At 37.6% G+C, this 19,732-nt stretch overlaps 1 protein-coding gene and 1 long non-coding RNA gene across 2 annotated transcripts; one reads left to right on the top strand and one right to left on the bottom strand.

Moving 5' to 3' along the window:
• Positions 1–7,590: 7,590 nt before the first annotated feature.
• Positions 7,591–14,264, top strand: LOC149385307 (lysine-specific demethylase JMJ26-like). The gene is made up of 13 exons (XM_089625051.1): positions 7,591–7,864; positions 8,125–8,522; positions 8,600–8,712; positions 8,814–8,916; positions 9,003–9,135; positions 9,216–9,279; positions 9,365–10,064; positions 10,241–10,570; positions 13,110–13,370; positions 13,473–13,545; positions 13,628–13,713; positions 13,806–13,925; positions 14,020–14,264. Exons 2-13 carry the CDS (start codon positions 8,130–8,132, stop codon positions 14,089–14,091), a joined length of 2,448 nt encoding a protein of 815 aa, XP_089481177.1. The 5' UTR covers positions 7,591–7,864; positions 8,125–8,129; the 3' UTR covers positions 14,092–14,264.
• LOC149385306 (uncharacterized) lies at positions 13,310–17,384 on the bottom strand. Its single transcript, XR_016301181.1, has 3 exons — positions 17,250–17,384; positions 14,108–14,263; positions 13,310–13,678 (listed from the first exon to the last, which is right to left on the bottom strand). It is a non-coding gene; the product is annotated as an uncharacterized LOC149385306 (long non-coding RNA).
• Between the last annotated feature and the right edge of the window lie 2,348 nt (positions 17,385–19,732).

The raw sequence follows: 19,732 nt of genomic DNA, 5'->3' as shown, positions 1-19,732 counted from the left end.
TTTTTGCCTCACTTTGAGCGGCCCTGCCTACCAATGGTTCCTCAAGTTAAGGCCCGGAACCATTCGATCTTTCGAGGAGCTGCAACAAAACTTTCTTGCTCGCTTCAGCGGCTCTAGAGAGAGAAAGCTGGGGAAGAGCCACCTCCGGACAGTCAGGCAGAGGAGAAGCGAATCTCTGCGCGAATACTTGTCACGTTTCACTGAGGAGTCGAACAGAGTTGACAAGTTCGAAGATGGCGATGCCATTTTGGCGATTCTCGACGGACTCCTACTTGGCGACTTCCTCAATTCCTTGATCAAGAAAGAGCCAAAGACAATGACCGAGCTCACGGCCCGAGCCGGGAAATACATCACTCTAGAAGAGTTTGTCCAGATCCGAAGGACAAACGACCAAGGAAATCGCCGAAGGGAGGACGAAGAGTCCGACGACTGGAAAAGGAAAAAGGCGCGTGCCGATAATTCCGGACGACCTCATACTAATTCAAAGAGTCTGTTGGTGGAAAAATTTCGAGACCACTCGAATTTCACTCCGCTGAACGCCCCGCCTGAGAGGATCCTCGCGTTAGCTCGCGACAAGTTTACCGACCCCGCGCCTCTAAAAAGCGATCCCGCTAAACGAGACCCGTCCAAGTACTGTGAGTTTCACCAGTGTTACGGACATGTGACCTCTGGATGCATCGATTTGAAGAGACAAACCGAGTCCTTAATCCGAGGAGGAGAACTAAAAGAGTTTGTTCTTAAAATGGTCAACAACTCTGAAGCCTCGACCAGTCGACACGGTAAAGCAGTCGACAAGGGGAACAATGAGAACGGAGCTCAAAGGGCAAGAGCTCCTCTCAACGTTGTCACCTAAAAGTTAGAAGCCGCCCAGGCAATAGCAAGACCCGTGTAAACGATCGGACTCTACTTAATCTACTTTTTTTATCACAATCTTTTTGTGTCCCATCACATGTAATCCCCGCGAAGTGAAACCTTTTGTAATCCACCCAATGGAAATGCTTATATCAATGATAAAATGATCCATTTTGTTGCCTCTAGCATGAACTTAGCCCCGAAAATCCCGACCCCCGTGGCTCCGAAAATCCCAACCCCCGTGGTTCAGGGTTGCTCGATCCTCGTGATCGAGTCGCTTAAGGCCCCCGTGGCTCTGAAAATCCCGATCTCCGTGGTTCAGGGTCGCTCGATCCCCGTGATCGAGTCGCTTAAGGCCCCCGTGGCTCCGTAAATCCCGACCCCCGTGGTTCGGGGTCGCTCGATCCCCGTGATCGAGTCGCTTAAGGCCCCCGTGGCTCCGTAAATCCCGACCCCCGTGGTTCGGGGTCGCTCGATCCCCGTGATCGAGTCGCTTAAGGCCCCCGTGGCTCCGAAAATCCCGACCCCCGTGGTTCAGGGTCGCTCGATCCCCGTGATTGAGTCGCTTAAGGCCCCCGTGGCTTTGAAAATCCCGACCCCCGTGGTTCAGGGTCGCTCGATCCTCGTGATCGAGTCGTTTAAGGCCCCCGTGGCTTCGAAAATCCCGACCCCCGTGGTTTAGGGTCGTTCGATCCCCGTGATCGAGTTGCTTAAAGCCTCCGTGGCTATGAAAATCCCCACCCCCATGGATTAGGGTCGCCTGATTCTCGGGATCGCTAATAGCCCCTATGGCTCCGAAATCAACGAAAACTCAAAGTTAGACCCCTTGCGGTCTAGACGAGCACCTTCCATACTCCATCAGAGCAATTAAATTTCTCGCACGACAAGTCGCACAAGAAACTGGGGAGTTAATGTTATACCGTCATTTTTCTTATGGTAAAAACGACGCCTCAATTGCAAAAACGACGTTACAATATAAAAGGACAATTTAGTCAAATGCTATAAATACGCATGACTAAAACCAAGCGACAAGCGAATTTGGAACAAGCGACAAGCGAATTTGGGACAAGCGCCAAGCGACAAGCGCCAAACGACAAGCGCCAAGCGTCAAGCGACAAGCACCAAGCGCCAAGCGCAAGCGACAAGCGACAAGGGACAAGGGATGAGCGCCAAGCACCAAGCACCGTTTTTTTTCCTATAAATAGTTCATTCTCTCAACCCCAGAATTGACTCTCAAGTCATTCTCTCGACTCAAAATATTCTCTCAACCCCAAAATTTTCTCAGCCAAATACTCTCCCAACTTCAAAATTATCCCGGATCATAAACAAAGACCGAGAGCCACCTCTCGACGGGAGGAAGGAAAACAAAAATCCAAGAATCCACTCACATAGCAAACACATTCGCCCTGAACTACGTCATGACCTGATCCCGCAAAGCGGGTACGTAGGCAGCTCACGAAGAGCACGGTCACACCCCCCATTCACCTTACTCGCTCCTCAAAAAACACAATGCATCTTGAGAGCCGAGGAAACGTGACCCTGACAACAAAATATCGAGACACGTCGCAAGCTCGCACCCCGACACGTGTCCCGTAAATGTTATCCGAGAAATCGCATTAACACATACCATTTTCGAGCCTCTTAATTTCGAGATAGAACTCCAAGAACACTCCTCTGGTCGATCCAAACATCGAGGTCTCACCAATCGTCTCCGCCACCAAGTTGCAGAAGGGAATACTTTAGTTGCTAAGGGGATAATTATGTGAGGTGTAACAAAGCTGGAAATTTGATTGAATTGTGAATTGGATTTAGACAAACACAAAAACTTGGAGATGTGGATATTGAGGGAGATTGAGAGAGATGTGGATTTAGAGACGAACACAAATCTGAACACAAGTTTATTGGGTCCAACGATGCACACGATTATCACCCATGAACCAACACTAAGATGAAGATGAAGACGAATGAATCATATTCAGAGGATCGAGACTTATTTTCCTCTTTCTATTTTATTTTATCAATCGGATTGAATCAAATGATTGAAGTCATGCGTGTGTTCAGGTGGTCGTGGAGGGTTGGGTTAAAAAAAGAAGCCAATATGCATATTTTACCATCACCATCAAGAAGTGGTGGAGCCAGAAATTCAAGTTGGGGAGACAAATTTGAAAAAATATATATATGAATTTGAGTCAAAAATATTAAATAATTATGGTAAAAATTATAATTTGTAAAAGTTTAAGGGGCATTTGTCCCTCTTGGACCAAGGTGGCTCCGCCTCTGCCATCAAGAACGAAAAAAAGGTTCCCATGAATCCATTATTTGTGAATGATATATAGTTACGATATTGAAGTCTTTCACCAAAATATATGATGCAATTGATTGTTCCCTGTATAGCCTTGTAATTGGCTCGTGCACATGCTTCTGATGGGCAAACAATCCATGGTTTTTGGCCTGGTTGGTTTTGAGGAAAAAGAACGAGAAAAAGGGTATAGAGACGAACGAGGGGTATAAAGATTAATATTGGGCTTTTGAGCAAGCCATAGTGTTTATGCCTGTGTTTTTTTGTTCATAGGAGTGACATTATTGACGAAGATTACATGATATATTAACAGTGCAAAGCGCATCTGAAACTATTGACCAATATTACATAATTTATAATAAATCTTAAGGAGACATGTATTTCTGCAACCCATGAGACTCGAACCCATGAGCTCTCCGTCGAGATATGTGTGAGATTACCGCTAGATCAAACTAGCTACCACATTTCTTCTTCTTTTATTTATTATTGAGAAAATGGTGGCATAAAGACCCAAAGTTTTCGTTTTATAATACTTAAGTTCTCAACGTTTAAAAGTGGTGGGAATAATTCCCAAACTCAAATAAATGAACCTCCGTTGCAACCTCGGACGTTAAAAATGGATGTCAAAAGAATGGACGGTCAGATGTAGTCCGATATTTTAAATCAATTCGAAACCAATTTCAAAACAATTTAAAAAGTGAATTTCATTAAGGATATTATATAAAAATAACATAAAATATATCAAATAGAAAATAAATCCCATAAACTAAAAGCCCCAAATTCGAACTCAAATCCCTAATCCAAAATCATTGAATTCGCCAAAATTGTAGACAGGATATTTGTCGACTGGTCGCTAGCATCGGAGAGACGATGTTAAGGCACGAATTTGAGGCGATGACTGAACAATAGGCTGAAGAGGCGGGGTTTGAACTGCACGAAGATGAGTACGCAGACGGTGGAGATGGTGAAGAAATTACGCATCCACAACAATGGTGGTCTAACGTGAATGAGGTCTGTAACGAGCAACCCGTCGGCGATGAAGGGTCTGACGATTTAGGGTCTGAGAGTGACCTAGACAGCCTATGCAGTGAGGATGAAGATCAAGCCACGAAGCGGAGCAAGAAAGAGTACAACCCACGCTCAAATAACTCTGATTTCAAGTTCAAACTCGAAATGGAATTCCCTACAATGGATGATTTACGGTATGTACTGAGAGAAGAGTTCATTAAGGCTGATCGAGAATTCTGATTTGTTTTCAATAACAAGACCAAATTGCAAGCAGAATGTAAGGGCATCGGTTGTCCATGGGTCTTGTACGCTAGGGTGAAGGATCCAGATTCGAGTACAGTTAGAGTGAATACTTGTATTGATAATCATAATTGTGGCATAGTTTTTGACAACAAGCTTGTCACAAGTCGGTGGTTATCAAAACACTTTCTTGAGCAATTCCGACTCAATCCACACATGGAGTATAGCTGCTTTAAAGAGATGACATCATCAACCAAATACACCCATGTCTCTAGCACTGTTTTCTATAGGGCGAGGAAGATGGCGAGAGAGATATTAGAGGGTAATGTGAAGAGTCAATTCGCTGTTCTTGACGACTATTGTAGACAAATAATTGCTACAAATCCAAGTATAGTAACTGAATTATGCATAGGTTTTGATGGATTGATTTTGTCAGGTTGTATAACTAATACAATGCTTATATGAATCCAGGTTCTACTGCTCTGCTCAAAACAACTCTTATCGATGGGAAAAGGGTGTTTGAGAGAGTATATATATATATATATATATATATATATATATATATATATATATATATATATATATATATATATATATGCCAACACCAGCTGGTAATGGCAAGTTTCAAGTAAGTTTGAGTTAATACTAGTTTATTATCTCATTTGAGTGGCTGTATAATTATTTGTATTCTCATTTGACTTGTTATAGGTTATGTTTCTGGGGCCGAGAGTTTTGCTGTTGACTTAAGAGCAAAGGAATGTACATGCCGACTTTTTTAGTTGACTGGAATTCCATGTCCACATGCATTGACATGTATCTGGTCTTGTGGTTTCAATCATCTGGATTACGTTGACGACTGGTATAAGAAAGATGCGTACGTAGCTGCATATTCTGGAATGATTGAATCAATGACAAGTCCAGATAAGTGGCCAGACACAGGTTTGAATCCGATACTCCATCCTCTTGAGCAAAGCTTACCTGGGCGTCCTAAGAAGAAGAGGAACAGACACAACGACGAAATTCCACATGGATTTGGTCCAAATAATGGAACAAAACAAAGTAGAAAAGGTCAAGTGAACCATTGCAGTAACTGTAAACAGGTTGGTCACTCTAAGAGATCATGCATAAATCAAACTGTTGAACAGGTATGTTTGTGCATATATTTTTGACTTCTCTGAAAATGTGTTGTAGTTTATGGGACTTGTGTGATTCAGGTGTCGGCTAAAAAAAAGGAAGACCATCAAAAGCAAATCGTCATTGAAAGCTTGAAGAACTACATAAACTACACTGATTGCCCACACACAATCACAACCACTACACTGACCAAAACAACAACCAAAATAACTACATAAACTAAACTCCATTGAAAGCTTTGACATGTACTCATTGCTTCTTCTTCTTTGCCCATCTTGATTTTTTCGATTTCGAATTCCAATTGGTTTAATCGTCTAAGCAAACCGGGAATCACTTGCTTCGATCTTTCGCAAATTTCTGGGTCTAGCCACTGAAAGTATGCGCATCCAGACTGCACATGACGATAAGAAGAAGAAAATTCAAAAATTCAACCCAGGAAAAATAAGAACCAAGCCATTTGATACCAAAACCAAGCCACACAGTTCTCTCGGCAAAAAAACAACCCAGGAAAATATAATCCAACATCGTTGTACTTACCTTACCTTTGTAGCAACCCAGAAATCGCCTCTCGGGATTCAAATCAGTCCATGAAGTTCTCTCAACCACTTCTACGCCACATGAACATATCCGACCCTTAGCCCCTGAAAATTGGATCTTCGAGGTCATTTTTTCACGACTGCGTGACTGTCGTCGACCCAAGTTGCTGCTACCGCTGAAGAACGATGAGTTTTCATCTTCCATGTTCCTGATTTTATGGTTTCGAAGGACAGGAAAATCGCGAGAAATTGGGGATTTAGGGTTTTCTAATTTCGGATTTCCTTTCACTTTGGAATGTTTTGGTGTATTTATTCTTTGCTTTTATTTCTTTTATTTCATTTAATAAACTTAATATTTTGTAAAAGAGATATCAGTTACACACGATTCAGCCACGTGTTTTGACATCCATTTTTAACGTCCGAGGTTGCAACGGAGGTTCATTTATTTGAGTTTGAGAATTATTCCCACCACTTTTAAACGTTGGGAACTTAAGTATTATAAAACGAAAACTTTGGGTCTTTATGCCCCCATTTTCCCTTTCTTATATATATATATATAATTTTTATATTTACATTTTATAATAACAACTACGGAAGAGAGATAAGGATAATTTGATAATTTCACTCAATTTAAAGTAGGGATGACAATTTGACTCGTTACCCGCGTTCCGGCCCGTTACCCGATTTATTCGGGTCGGGTAATACCCATTTTTTTGGGTAAACGGGTAATACCCGTTAAGGTTTTAACGGGTCCGGGTACGGGTAACGGAATAGTCATCCCGTACCCGGTTACCCGGGACCCGACCCGTTAACTTTTAAATATTTAAAAAGATAATAAATTTTTATATGTTGCAATGAAGATGATCAAATTTACAATGAAGATGATCAATTTGCAATGAAGACTTCTTTTGTATTTTTTATTTATTTATTTTGAATTTTAATGTTCTTTATATTGTAGTAGTACTTTGATATTTTTCACCTAAATTTTATTATTTTTAAACTTTATATTGTTGATGGATTTTTATTTTATAAACGAGTAAACGGGTAAGCGGGTTTACCCGACCCGCTACCCATTTTTTTAAACCGGGTAAATGGGTAACGGGTCTAATATTTTTAACTCGCTTACCCGGCGGATATCCCCGTTACCCGGCCCGTCTCAAAATACGCGTAAACGGGTCCAGATAACGGGTAAAAAATTATAGCGGATACGGATAACGGAATAGGTGTATCCGACTTTATCCGTACCCATGGCCATCCCTAATTTAAAGTTACGTGATAAGCAAATGTCTCATTTAACATTTTTTAAACGGAAAATTTGACTGGAAGACTAAAAAGGAATTGAGTTCTGACATGAAAGGTTGATAATACAATTTTTAAAATATCAAGAGTCACTTGTTAATAACGCTAAAATTTAAGGGACAATAATGTAATTAATCCTTGAAGTAAATCGGAATCATTAATTTCCAAAACCGAATGTAATAAAAGCGTTTACATATAGACAAACTTGGCCGATGAAAATAAAGAGAAGACCACAAAAGTGAATATACAAGAGTAATAAACGGGGTTTCAGGGTCTTCCACAGAAAAGCCAGGCCGTGGAAAAAGAATCTCACAAACCGCTGATTCTTTTCCCTTCTCGTTGAACCAAAGGAAATCTCGCATTGCATAAACGACCTCGTAGCAGTCTCCGATACATGTTCATCGCACTGACTCCGTTGAATTTCACTATTTCTCTGCCATTGACGCAGCTGAAATCTCCCACCTTCGCGATCTCGATTTGTTCGCGGAGTTATTAGGTAATCCTTGTTCATGGTCGCTTCGCTCTATTTCACATTTTTTCCCCTTTTTTGTTCCTGTTTTTCGTTTTTAATCTAATTCTTCGTTGCTTGATCAACAATGCATGTTCAGCCCTAATAAAAATCTATGTGATGATCATTAATATATCGGCCAAAACGTATATGAAACGTAGCTACGAGCTGATTCTGAGCTTTGGACGGTTAAAAACGTTTGCGTACAAGTTAATAGCTTAAGAGTCCCTGATATCTTCACTTTCCAGTGAGAATGGAAGTGTTACGAGAGCAAGGAAACCAGAAGAGAAAGCTTCCCGAGGCTGATACACCGCCGGAAGGGAACGGGTGTCACGGGTCAGGGAGCAGCGGAGCGGAAAATCTCGAACCTTCGTGCCGAAGAAAGGATTCGAAGAAGTCCTATGCTGAGACGATGATCGATGGCTATGATCATAATGACTACATCGTGGACGAGGTTGAAGAAGGAGAGTTACTGTTTCTGTTGAGGGTGAGTCGAAGAGATCGGAGTAAAAGCAGAAGCTGTAACAGGGATGGGATCGGCAACGAGGCTCCCTCGAAGGAGGCTATGACTGAGTCTGTTCAATCCTCAGCTCCCCAATATTCTCCCTATGAAGAAGAAATCACAGGTCCAGATTTCGACCCGGAGGTAAGTGTATCGCAATTGATCAATCTCTCTTACGAAAGAGGAAATGGTTTGATTTTATTGTTCTGGGTGTTTTACAGAGTGACAAAGAAGATCTTACGAAGTGTCACCAGTGTAGGGAAGAGACGAACAACGTTATTTCTTGCGCGGCGTGCGAAGACAAATCATATTGTTTCGAGTGTCTGGCAAAGTGGTATGTGTTTACAGTTCCGATTTTTTGTTAGAGATAATTATTTTTGGAATGCTCAGTGATTGATTCCGCTGAATGGTGTCTTCTGTTCTTTGTGCATAAAGGTATCCTAACATTGAAGACCTGATGGAAGTCGAAGAACTTTGCCCCTTTTGCCTAAAAAATTGTAACTGCAATCAATGCTTGCATTCGGCTGGGGTTACTGAGGTTTGTTTTTGTGATTTTTCGATATTGTTGCGCACAGTAAAACCACTTTCGTCGCTGTTCATGTGATTTAACTCTTAAAACTGCAGACATCACAGAGGAAGATGGATGATACGGAAAAGGCTCAGCATCTGAAGTACTTAATTGGCTCGGTTCACCCATTTGTAAAACAATTTCACGATGAGCAGACTAGAGAGATCGAGATCGAAGCTGAAATAAGAGGTACTGAAAAATTTGTTTGAAGTTTTGACTATTAAGTACTAGTGCATGTGATTATAGCTCAACTTTGTACAATTTTTCAGGGGTTTCATCTTCGGAAGTTGGAATACCGCAAGCCCTCTGCACCAATGATGAGCGGATCTACTGGTAAGCATATTTCTTTGCGCTGATACTGTGTAGCTATCATACGAGTGTTTTCTCTTATGAAACCTTTGTCTTGATGGATGAACAGCAACCACTGTGCAACGTCGATAGTGGATCTTCATCGAAGCTGTCCGGCGTGTGCATATGAACTATGTCTCAGCTGTTGCCGTGAGATCCGCATGGGAGTTCTTTCAGACCGTGGCGAAACAAAATTTCTATATAACAACAAGGGTTATGAATACATGCACGGAGAAATTCCTATATCCAAAATATGTCTTGAAGAAGCATCGGAGGATGAGGAGGTGCTTTTGACCAGGTGGAACGCAAATGAAGATATGAGTATTACATGTGCTCCAAAGGAAATGGGTGGGTGTGATAACTACACGTTGGAGCTCAGGTGTATCCTTCCGCGAGCATGGGTTTCAAATTTAGAAGCCAAAGTTAATCGATTGTTGATGGTTTGTGGTCAAACTGCGCATAACGTTGCTTTGTGCGGACATGCCGAAAAAGGAGAGGGATTAAGAAAATCAGCTTCTAGAGAATCTTCGACTGACAACTTCTTGTATTGTCCCGACGCAAAGGACACCATGGATAGAGAGGTTATTTCACACTTCCAAAAGCACTGGGCTGCTGGTGAACCAGTTATAGTTCAAAATGTTCTTGATAAATCTACTGGGTTGAGCTGGGAGCCACTGGTAATGTGGCGTGCGCTAAGCGAGAGCCCAGATGAAGTGATGAAGTCAAAGTTCGTGGAAATGAAGGCTATTGACTGCTTATCTGGTTGCGAGGTATTGATCTGATCCTTCCAACAATAATTGAATCCCATCCTTTAAGCATTTCACAGACCTTCCCAAGGTGTAGCTTGTCTTGAATTTTATAGGCGTATGTCCATTAGGATCGAAGGTTGCAGTGTAAGTGTAGTCAAATAATTCTGCGTGTGTTGTCATGGTGGTAAACTTTGCAGGTGGAGATCGGTACCCGTGACTTTTTTGAAGGTTATTCTCATGGAAGAAAATACAATAATCATTGGCCAGAGGTGCTAAAGCTAAAAGATTGGCCGCCATCAGATAGTTTTGAGGATTTTCTGCCCCGCCATTGCGACGAATTTATCCGTATCTTGCCATTCCAAGAATACACGGATCCTCGGTTGGGCATCCTCAATCTTGCTGTGAAGTTGCCAAAAAATTTCCTGAAACCAGACTTGGGTCCCAAGACGTACATTGCATACGGGTTTGCACAAGAGCTTGGAAGAGGCGACTCGGTCACTAAGCTTCATTGTGATATGTCTGATGCGGTATGTCTTTGTTACTCTTAATATTAGCATCATGGTAAATCAGTAATTTTATTTAACTAATAATCCAATTTTTGTAAAAATTGATTTACTATAAATAAGGGTTAGGAGAAGAGTTGTCACTTTATTTAGTTTACTTAGAAGTAGAGAAGCATAATAGGAGAGATTGTCTTGGAAGAGGTTACTTGGTCACTAAGCTTCATTGTGACACAGTATGTCTTTTCTAGACTCTTAATATTAACATGAGGGTGAACTAGTAATTATAGTTTATTAATTATACTTTTTATTATAATTGTTTTCAAACAATAACACTTTATTATAATTAATTTTAGTATAAGTCATCAGGGTTATGAGAAAAGTATAATTGGAGAGATTGGTCCACCTCTTGAATTGTGGACCAAGACTATCAATAGACTTATTGTTTAGGTTCCTTAATTATTTCGAGTCATATCAAATTGGTATCAGAGCTCTTTCATAGGATAATGATAGCGGAAAAGGTAGATGTTTTGGAGGAAAGTATCAGACTGAGTTGGAGGGGTTAAAAACCACCATGTTTACCATTAGTGGTTGGTTGTCAATGATTAAGATCATAACCCACCATTAGAGGATTGATTTTGAACGATGGAGGAGCTTTTACGAAGAAATGATGGAAGTTCAAATTACTCCACAAGCGAAGAGTACTTTGGCGATGGTAGTAACAACTTCAACGGTCCACAACGTTGCAAAACAGAGCGAGAATTGGAGGTGTAAGAAGAGCCATGATAACGAGTAACTTCCAAAGCTGGTACAATGCCCGGAGTGAAGGATGTGATGCTAACCTTGGGGGTTTGCGCGACCTTAACTATGGGGTGTTGGCCGTAAAAGGGGCTGACCTTACACCTAAATCTATCAATCTAACGCGAGCTTGATAAATGAGGGCTAACGCCAAGTTTGGAACACCATAACCTTGAGTTATCAGAGCCATGGGTTGAAGTATCCGTGTAAGTCTTTGGTACACCGTCGCCATCCTATAAAACTATTGGTATACTTGTTGGTACTACCCGTAGTCGTCGACATTACTCATAGGTGTCAAAATTTCGTTTATTGGTAATCACGCCAGCCATTTACAAACGTACCTCAATAAATATTCACAAATCATACGGTAATATGATTATTATCAACCTCGCCACTCTAGTTTTATAGACGTATCATTTATCATTTACATTACCTAGTTAGATATCGGCTGCATTTGTTACGAACAAGATGAATGGGGCTATAGGTGTGATGGCCAAGGGCCTGGCCGTGGCGGAGATCCGCTGGGGTTGGGTTGGTGGCATAGGGTTAGGGATTGGTGAATAGTTTTTGTCGTATTTGGCCTATGAAACCAAAAACAAAGGTTTCAAGGGTTTGGCTAGTTAGGCGCACTATGATTTTGGACTTGCCAGTTGCCTATGCAGATTTTGGGGATAAGACGTGGAACAAGAAATTTCAGTTTTGATACACCATAAAAGATTAATTGAAAAAAAAAAGAAACTATTAGAAATATTCAAGGAATATTCTTAATTAAAATTAGAAGAATTTGTTGCAACTATCAATTTTCTAACTTCGTATAAAATTTTAACCAAAGTTTCATTTATTTAAAAAAAAGTCCATTAGGCCCTCAATAAATAAATTAATTAATTTACTGCGGGTCTTGTGAGCTATTTTCTGAAGAAAATGAAATTTTGGCTATTTTTTAAAAGGATGGTGGACTATTAAGTCTAGCTGACTCTTAAAATTATAGCCCAAGCAATCAAATATTAAAATATTTCAACTCATTACTATCTCCCATAAAACATGTGTTGTCTTATTTTTGGCTAAATTCTTAACTATTGGATTATTTGGTTAGACTTCAAACGTAGTTTTTCTAAATGGGTGGGTCTATGCCTAGTTCCCCAAATGAAGATAACATAAAATTCCGATGCTCTTTGAATATGTATACACAAAAAATCATCGGAAAAAATGTTAAGTCTTGTCGAAATTTTCACCTCTTCATTGAAAATCGTGGAGACTTTTTTTAACAAACTTCCAAAAAAAAATTGTGAACCCAAATTTTTTTTTTTTTAATATAAATATTCAAACATTGAAAAATGGCATTTTCTCATATTTTACATTCGAAGGTTGAGGCTATGTGCTAATCTGTGTACAAATTCTAAGAGCGGTCAAACTAGTATACTATTTTCAATTAGAGCCAATTTTATCATTAAAATGTTGGGGCTACAGGGACTAAGTAATGTAATGTCTTTGTCTATAAAGCGACATAGAAGCATCTTTTACAACATTACTAATAAAATTATGATTCATATATTTGGTGTTACTCATGTCAAATCAGTTTTACAGATAATCCCCAAAAATGCCACACAAAAATACATGATTAATTACTAGGACTAGTTTGAACTATGAAGGAAAGGCCACACTATTGCACGATCTGCTAAAGTGATATTGTTGCATATATAATTTGGATTAGTGATTTGTCTCTAGTGTCATAACGTCAATTTCGTTTGATTATGCTTTTATGGTGCAGGTCAACATTTTGACGCATATGGAGGAAGTTACATTAAGTGACGAACAGCTCGCTGCATTACCAGGTTTAAGAGCAGCACACGAGCGTCAAGACAAGAATGAGGGCATAGAAGCTAGCTCTGAAGCCGTGGGAAATATTCCGGCGAGAGAGGATGGAGCGCTGTGGGACATATTCCGGCGAGAGGATGTTCCAAAGCTATCAGAATATCTGAGAAAGCACTTCAAAGAATTTCGGCACACATATTGTTCTCCTGTTAACCAGGTACATAGAAGAGAAAAAAAAAATAGTAAATAATTGTCTACCGGCTATGCGATAGCATAGGATTCTCAGTAAACCTTTTTTTTTTTTTTTTTTCTTTTTCAGGTTGACCATCCAATTCATGACCAATCATTTTATTTATCTACTACACACAAAAGGAAGCTAAAGGAAGAATATGGTAAAAGCTTCAACGCTGATTCTGTGCCATCACAATAACATGTAATAATAGTAGAATGACAATGCTGCTTTCACAAATATAGGGATTGAGCCTTGGACATTTCAGCAAAGACTTGGGGAAGCTGTATTTATTCCTGCAGGATGTCCGCATCAAGTTAGAAATCTCAAGGTCTAATCTTTTTAGCCCAAGATTATTTTTCTGGTCTACAAGGCTTCCTCTTTTATGAACAAGAGATTAAGAATATATTTTTCCTCTTTCAGTCATGTACCAAAGTTGCTGTGGACTTTGTCTCTCCGGAGAATGTTCAAGAATGCCTTCGTTTGACAGAGGAGTTTAGACTACTTCCCAAGAATCACAGAGCTAGAGAAGACAAATTAGAGGTAAAGATTCCTTTCTGTCCTCTTAGCTAATTTTTGTTTACTCTTTCTGAAAAGGGTGGTGTGATTTGATGTTTTTTTTCTTCTTTCGGGACAGATAAAGAAAATGCTACTTCATGCAGTTCACCGGTCCCTCGGTGATTTGGAAGAATTGGGATGTTCTTTTTAGGGAGATAGAGATTTACCTTTAACCATAGCTTCCCGCGAAGAGTACAGAAGTAAATAAAGGTCATCTATGTTCTAACTATGATGACCGAATTTCATGGTGCTTGAAAGAAATGTTGTAGTTTTGTGTTTTGGCTCGGGGCGCTTATGCCATTAGAAAGCAAATAGAATCAACACTGCAATTAACAAAGAGGAAACAGCCTTGAAATTTTGTGAATACACCTTCAAATAGAAAGGTGATCTAGACCACCATATGTGAATTGGTATAATATAATTTACGGGAAAGGACATGAATTTTGAGAGTATCAGCTGATCTTCGAGATCCAAAAATTTTACCCTTTTTAAATATGTTTATTTGAAGAGTGGAAAGTAAAGATTTTCAATGTATTAATCATTTAAGCATTAAGTGTCAAAATATATACAATACGTGGAAGTAAAGATTTACAATATATTAATCATATAAGCAATAAGTGTCAAAATATATACAATACGTGCGGCCTAACTCCAATGCAATGTCAAGTTTGGTGTTGAATACCCTCCAACCACATGCTATATAAAAATAAAATAAAGACAAAAAAAACTAAGGGCGTTTTAGAAATATTGCCAAAATCCAACTTTTTTTGTTTTTGTTTTAATCCATGTTTACTAAACTTTGGGAATATAGCCAAACGGATTAACAAGTAAAAAAAAGTCTGATTTGCCCATATCTATTAACAAATTCGTCACTTTCTCTCTCTTACTTTTTTCTTACACTTTTCATAAAAACTTCGTAAAAACATATTTATCTCATATGAACTCGAAATTGAGTGATTTCAAATCCTACGTCGTGACGCCGAAATCTTCAAAAATAGATCTATTGTGTTTGATGAAAAATCATGTTTAATACCATAGATGTAGAAAAATCATGTTACTGCCTTAGACATGAAAATAACTGAAAATTTTCAGAAATCATCTGAAAATAAATGGAAACGTAAACATGACGCATTAAACATGATTTTTCATCAAACACAATTGGTCTATTTTTGAAGATCTCGACGCCACAAATCTGTAAGATATAAAATCACTTAATTTCGAGTTTGTATGAGATAGATATGTACTTTTAAAGTTTTGATGAAAAAAAAAAATGTTAAAAAAAAAAATAAGAGAGAAAAAGTGACAAATTAAAAAACAAGAGATAAAAAGTGATGAATTTTGGAAAAAAAAAACGTTATATTTATTTAAAGACAAATATGGAATTTTAATCCATTATCTCTGATGCCACCTAATATAATTGGCCATTTTTCTAAAACTCTCCAAACGTGAGTTAAATCTCAAACCTTGAATTTAAAGTGGCATAGTTATTTACAAAATTCAAAAACTAATGCCATCTTTTTTTATGAAAGACAACTTTGATGTCAATTGAGATTGAACCCGCAACTTCCACATTAGAAGTGATGTAGAATTATCAGTTAGACTATGATAGATATCATAACTCACACCATCTTTTAGTGGGGTTATAGTTCAGTAGCACACTAGATTTGATGCTATAAAATCACTAAAATGCTGTAATTGTAACACTAAATTTAGTGTTGTGGTTAAAGATGATCTTATTAATATAAATATTTTTATTTCATCATAGGGTTGATATATTTGTAAATGGTCGATAACAATGAAATAATTAAATTTTAAATAAAGGTGCAAGTATTGTACATAATTTTTACCTAAACAAGTTTTTGAAAAATATTTAGTAAAAAATTATACTTTCTAAAAAGATTTAGACTCATGGGTATAACAATGTCATTGTAAAAAAAAATAATTAACACATGTTACATGTATATTAATGGAAATGTGAACAAGCAAGCAAAATGCATCTCTTATATTAATGGGGTACCACAAAACAAATACTATCACATGGTCACCACATCACTATAGCTCACTATAATATGTATCGAGCAAAGTAGTTCCAAGTAAAAGCACCACGACGCTACAAACATTGTGGCCTAGGAGATAATATTGTAGTATTTTATACTCAAACTTAATTTATAATTATAAATATATATATATATATATATATATATATATATATATATATATATATATATATATATATATATATATATATATCAACGATATTTTGTCTAAGTGTGACTCGAATCTATTGTCTCATTTTGTGGGTTGATATACTCTCTATTTGAATTTATCCACTTGATCATAATTTATAATTTCATTTTAAAAATAAAATATTATTATTTTATCATAACAATTGAGATCACTAAAGTAGTCACTTGGCCGACAATGTAAGAGTCTGTTTGGAACCCGTAAAACATGAGAAAAAATGAAAATTTGAAGGAAAATGAAAATCTCATAAAAATACATGAAAAAATTAAAATTCTTTAATATATTTGAAAGTGATGAAAATCAAATTTTTCTCTTATTTTCTTAACTCAAACAAAGCTAATAAAACACCATGGATTCATTTTTTTTTCTCCAACATTTTTTGGACTCCAACCGGACCCTAAGAGTCATATCAATTTAAGTCGGGTCTAACTTGAACAACATAGTCACAATTTTTTATTTATTTTTCAAGTTTTTCCTAGGACATCATATTTAAATTCTATATAAGTATTATAGCCCCAATTCATGGGGCTAATTAGTGCTGGAGCTCAAGTGTCACTTATTTCTATTATATTTAATATTTGAGTTTTGACCATCTATATTTGAATTTATAGCAAAAAATCCATTTATTCAAAATATGAGATTAAAAAACTCATTAGTGTATGAAAACTTATTCAATCACTCCATTATTTTCATATAATTTAAAGGTATCACTTTAGATAATTATAGCAAAACAAGTTATTATTATTAAGACCACAAATAATTTGATCATCAAAGTATATAACTAAAAAAATTACAAGTGAAAAACATCTTAAACACAAAACATAATACAAATTTGGACTTCTCATCTTATTTCTCTCATCTTCTTCTCAATATATAAATCATTAAATTATTTTAAATATATTTGACATAAACAAGAGAAGCTAATTCAGTGATAAACAAACACCCATTATATATATATATATATATATATATATATATATATATTGTTTTAATTGAAATAATTTAATAAAACTTTATTCAAAACTCTATAGAAATAAATAAATATTTTCTAAAACTTTTGCTTACCAAAAAAAATTAGTGAATCACTAACTTAGCTCTTCTCTCTCAACTCATCCACTAGATCTCCAAGTTCTTCATGTCCTCTATTTTTTTTTTTTTTTTTTTTTTTTGGAGTGCCTCATGAGAACTCTTGGCCATTCTGGATGCAAATTGTTAGGAAATGATATTATATACCCGTGCCTCAACCAGCATTAGGGTTTCCTCCTTTAGCGCTAGATTACAAAAGTACCCTTCCCTTTGGATTAAAATTGCAAGGGCATAACTTGGTTTCCTTCTCTAGGGCTACTTGGTAATTTTATCCGAATCCAACAATTAGTGACGAGCGTCAGTCCACACACCACTCGCTATATGTATAAACAAATTTTTCAGATACATATATACATATATATTTGTAGGGACTAATTTTTCAGATATTAAGGAATCAGGTCTAAGCTTTGTATGTCATGTTTACTTCTTTCATTTTTAGTGGATCTTACTCAAAGTTTGAAATGGCGGTGATCGATTTTCTGCGGATGATCCTGAAAATGATTAATATAGTCATTGAAGATTACAACAGAAAATAAAATTGTTGTGGCCTTTTTATTACTTTGTTTCTTTAGACTCAGCCATGAACAGAATAAAAACACTTGTCATTTTGTTGTTTTTGTTAAGTGAAAAATAAAATTAGAATTAATGTGTGCTTCTTTCTTACGAGTCCACTTTCTTAGCTCTAGAGGATGAGATTTGGCCGTGTGTATTATGGCGGAGAAAGGTTGATTCAGCCTTGAGTAATGGTGGTCATGAATCCAAGTTTGTGGATCATGGATGAGCATTCACATAGTGCATATAAAGGCTATAAATAGCTTTCATATGCACTCGGCCAAAATAGATTTCCACAAGTATATTTGCTTCATTATTTCCGAAATAATTCTCTCGTCACTCGGTCTTGTTTTCTTAGAATCAAAATTGAGGCATTCCAAGTAGTTTTGGTGATTTAAAAATTGATTTTATGTATTAGAATTCACTTGTGCCCACACAAATATACACGATTTTCTATTGCATAGTTGAAGATTCTTTTTGTTATTGTTCTTCAACAACAAGGATGAGACGTGTGAATGAGAGAAGGTCTGGATTCCAATGGCTCATTTCCATATTCAAAAGATTAGATCTCGTTTCAAACCTTTCATGTATCATGTGTAGGTTTTATAAACTACTTTTATACAATAAATAATTTTTTTTAATTCCATCATACTTGTTATGTCAAACGTATTTTCTAAAACCATATAAGCAATTTTCAACAAATTGTTACTAAATTTTATAAGTAATTTCTTATTTAAAATAGAAATTTTAAAATTAAAATAACGTGTAATTTTTTTTTTAAAATACACCAAGTTATCTTCAAGTTAAAGTGATGTATGGTTAACCGATTTAAATAGTAGTCATCACCACCTTGCAAGGTGTTGTGATACGTCCCTATTGAATTTTCAATTTGTGATCTCAAACCTGAACATATGTGAAAAGACTAAGAATGACATTTTTACCTGAAATTTGTTAACTCGCCCGGTATCCGAGCTAAACGGGTCGGGTAATATCCGCTTAAATGAGTTAGCGGGTTAACAGGTATTCCCCGTTAGCATTTTTAGCAGGTAGGGATTGGGTGGCGGAAATAACATACCCGCCCCATTAACATTTTTAAAAAACCCTAGATATTTTGTTAGTACCCACACACGTGACATATCCAACAGTAAAAAGACCTCCTCCTAAAAGACTCACCAATCGACAAGCCTCCTTCCTCACCCACTCATCCGCTCGCCGGTGCTCTTCGTCTCGTCATCGCTGATTCGCTGCCATCGATTCTCCGTCGCTGCCAAGTAAATTTTCTTCACTTTCTCTCTACATATTTATTTATCTCTCTATCTTACACACCCTGTTTCTATGTGGCAGACTCTGTTACGTTGTCATTGCTGCCATCGATTCGTTGTCTCTGCCCATTATCTCACCGTTGCTGCCATCGTCTCGCCATTGCTGCCATCGATTCACCGTCTTTGCCCATTATCAATCTCTGTTACGTTGCCGCTAATCGTCCATGATCTCGAACATTGCCACCATCACTCTCGATCGGTTGAACATTGTGACGCCGTGACAGGTATGTTGTTTTTATTTATTTGTATTAATGCATAAATACAATATATATCACATATATTGAGTTGTTATTGTTTTGTTTCTTTACCTAAGTGATGTAATTGTTTTTCTATTTTATTGTATGTTTTTTATTCAAAATTTTATATGGCGCCGTAGTTGAAATGTTTATTGAAGTCTGTTGTGAATATTTTTTTTTCTTATATGTGGTTATAGGGTCAAAATCGACTTTCAGAAAAAGACGAAATACGAAGAATCCTAGCCCAAATCCGACCGAACCTAAGACGCTGCCGGGCGGACCTCACGAGCCAGAGGCAAAGCTCAGCCCCCATGAGGCAGGCTTCGCGGGCTTCCAACGAGGCCCGGATGAC

This window comes from Urtica dioica, chromosome 9 (genome assembly GCF_054948205.1).
Source record: "Urtica dioica subsp. dioica isolate 48M chromosome 9, U.dioica_male_clone48M_v1_H2, whole genome shotgun sequence".
NCBI classification, from domain to species: Eukaryota; Viridiplantae; Streptophyta; class Magnoliopsida; order Rosales; family Urticaceae; genus Urtica; species Urtica dioica.
Note: the sequence above shows the minus strand (reverse complement) of the source record. Positions and strands in the feature narration are given on the sequence as shown.

What these genes read in the sequence shown, in the direction of transcription:
- LOC149385307 (XM_089625051.1), top strand. Translation starts at nt 8,130, where the DNA reads ATGGAAGTGTTACGAGAGCAAGGAAACCAGAAGAGAAAGCTTCCCGAG. An exon ending in GTCCAGATTTCGACCCGGAG is followed by an intron (nt 8,523 to 8,599) that starts GTAAGTGTATCG and finishes GGTGTTTTACAG; the next exon opens with AGTGACAAAGAAGATCTTAC. An exon ending in GAAGCTAAAGGAAGAATATG is followed by an intron (nt 13,546 to 13,627) that starts GTAAAAGCTTCA and finishes TCACAAATATAG; the next exon opens with GGATTGAGCCTTGGACATTT.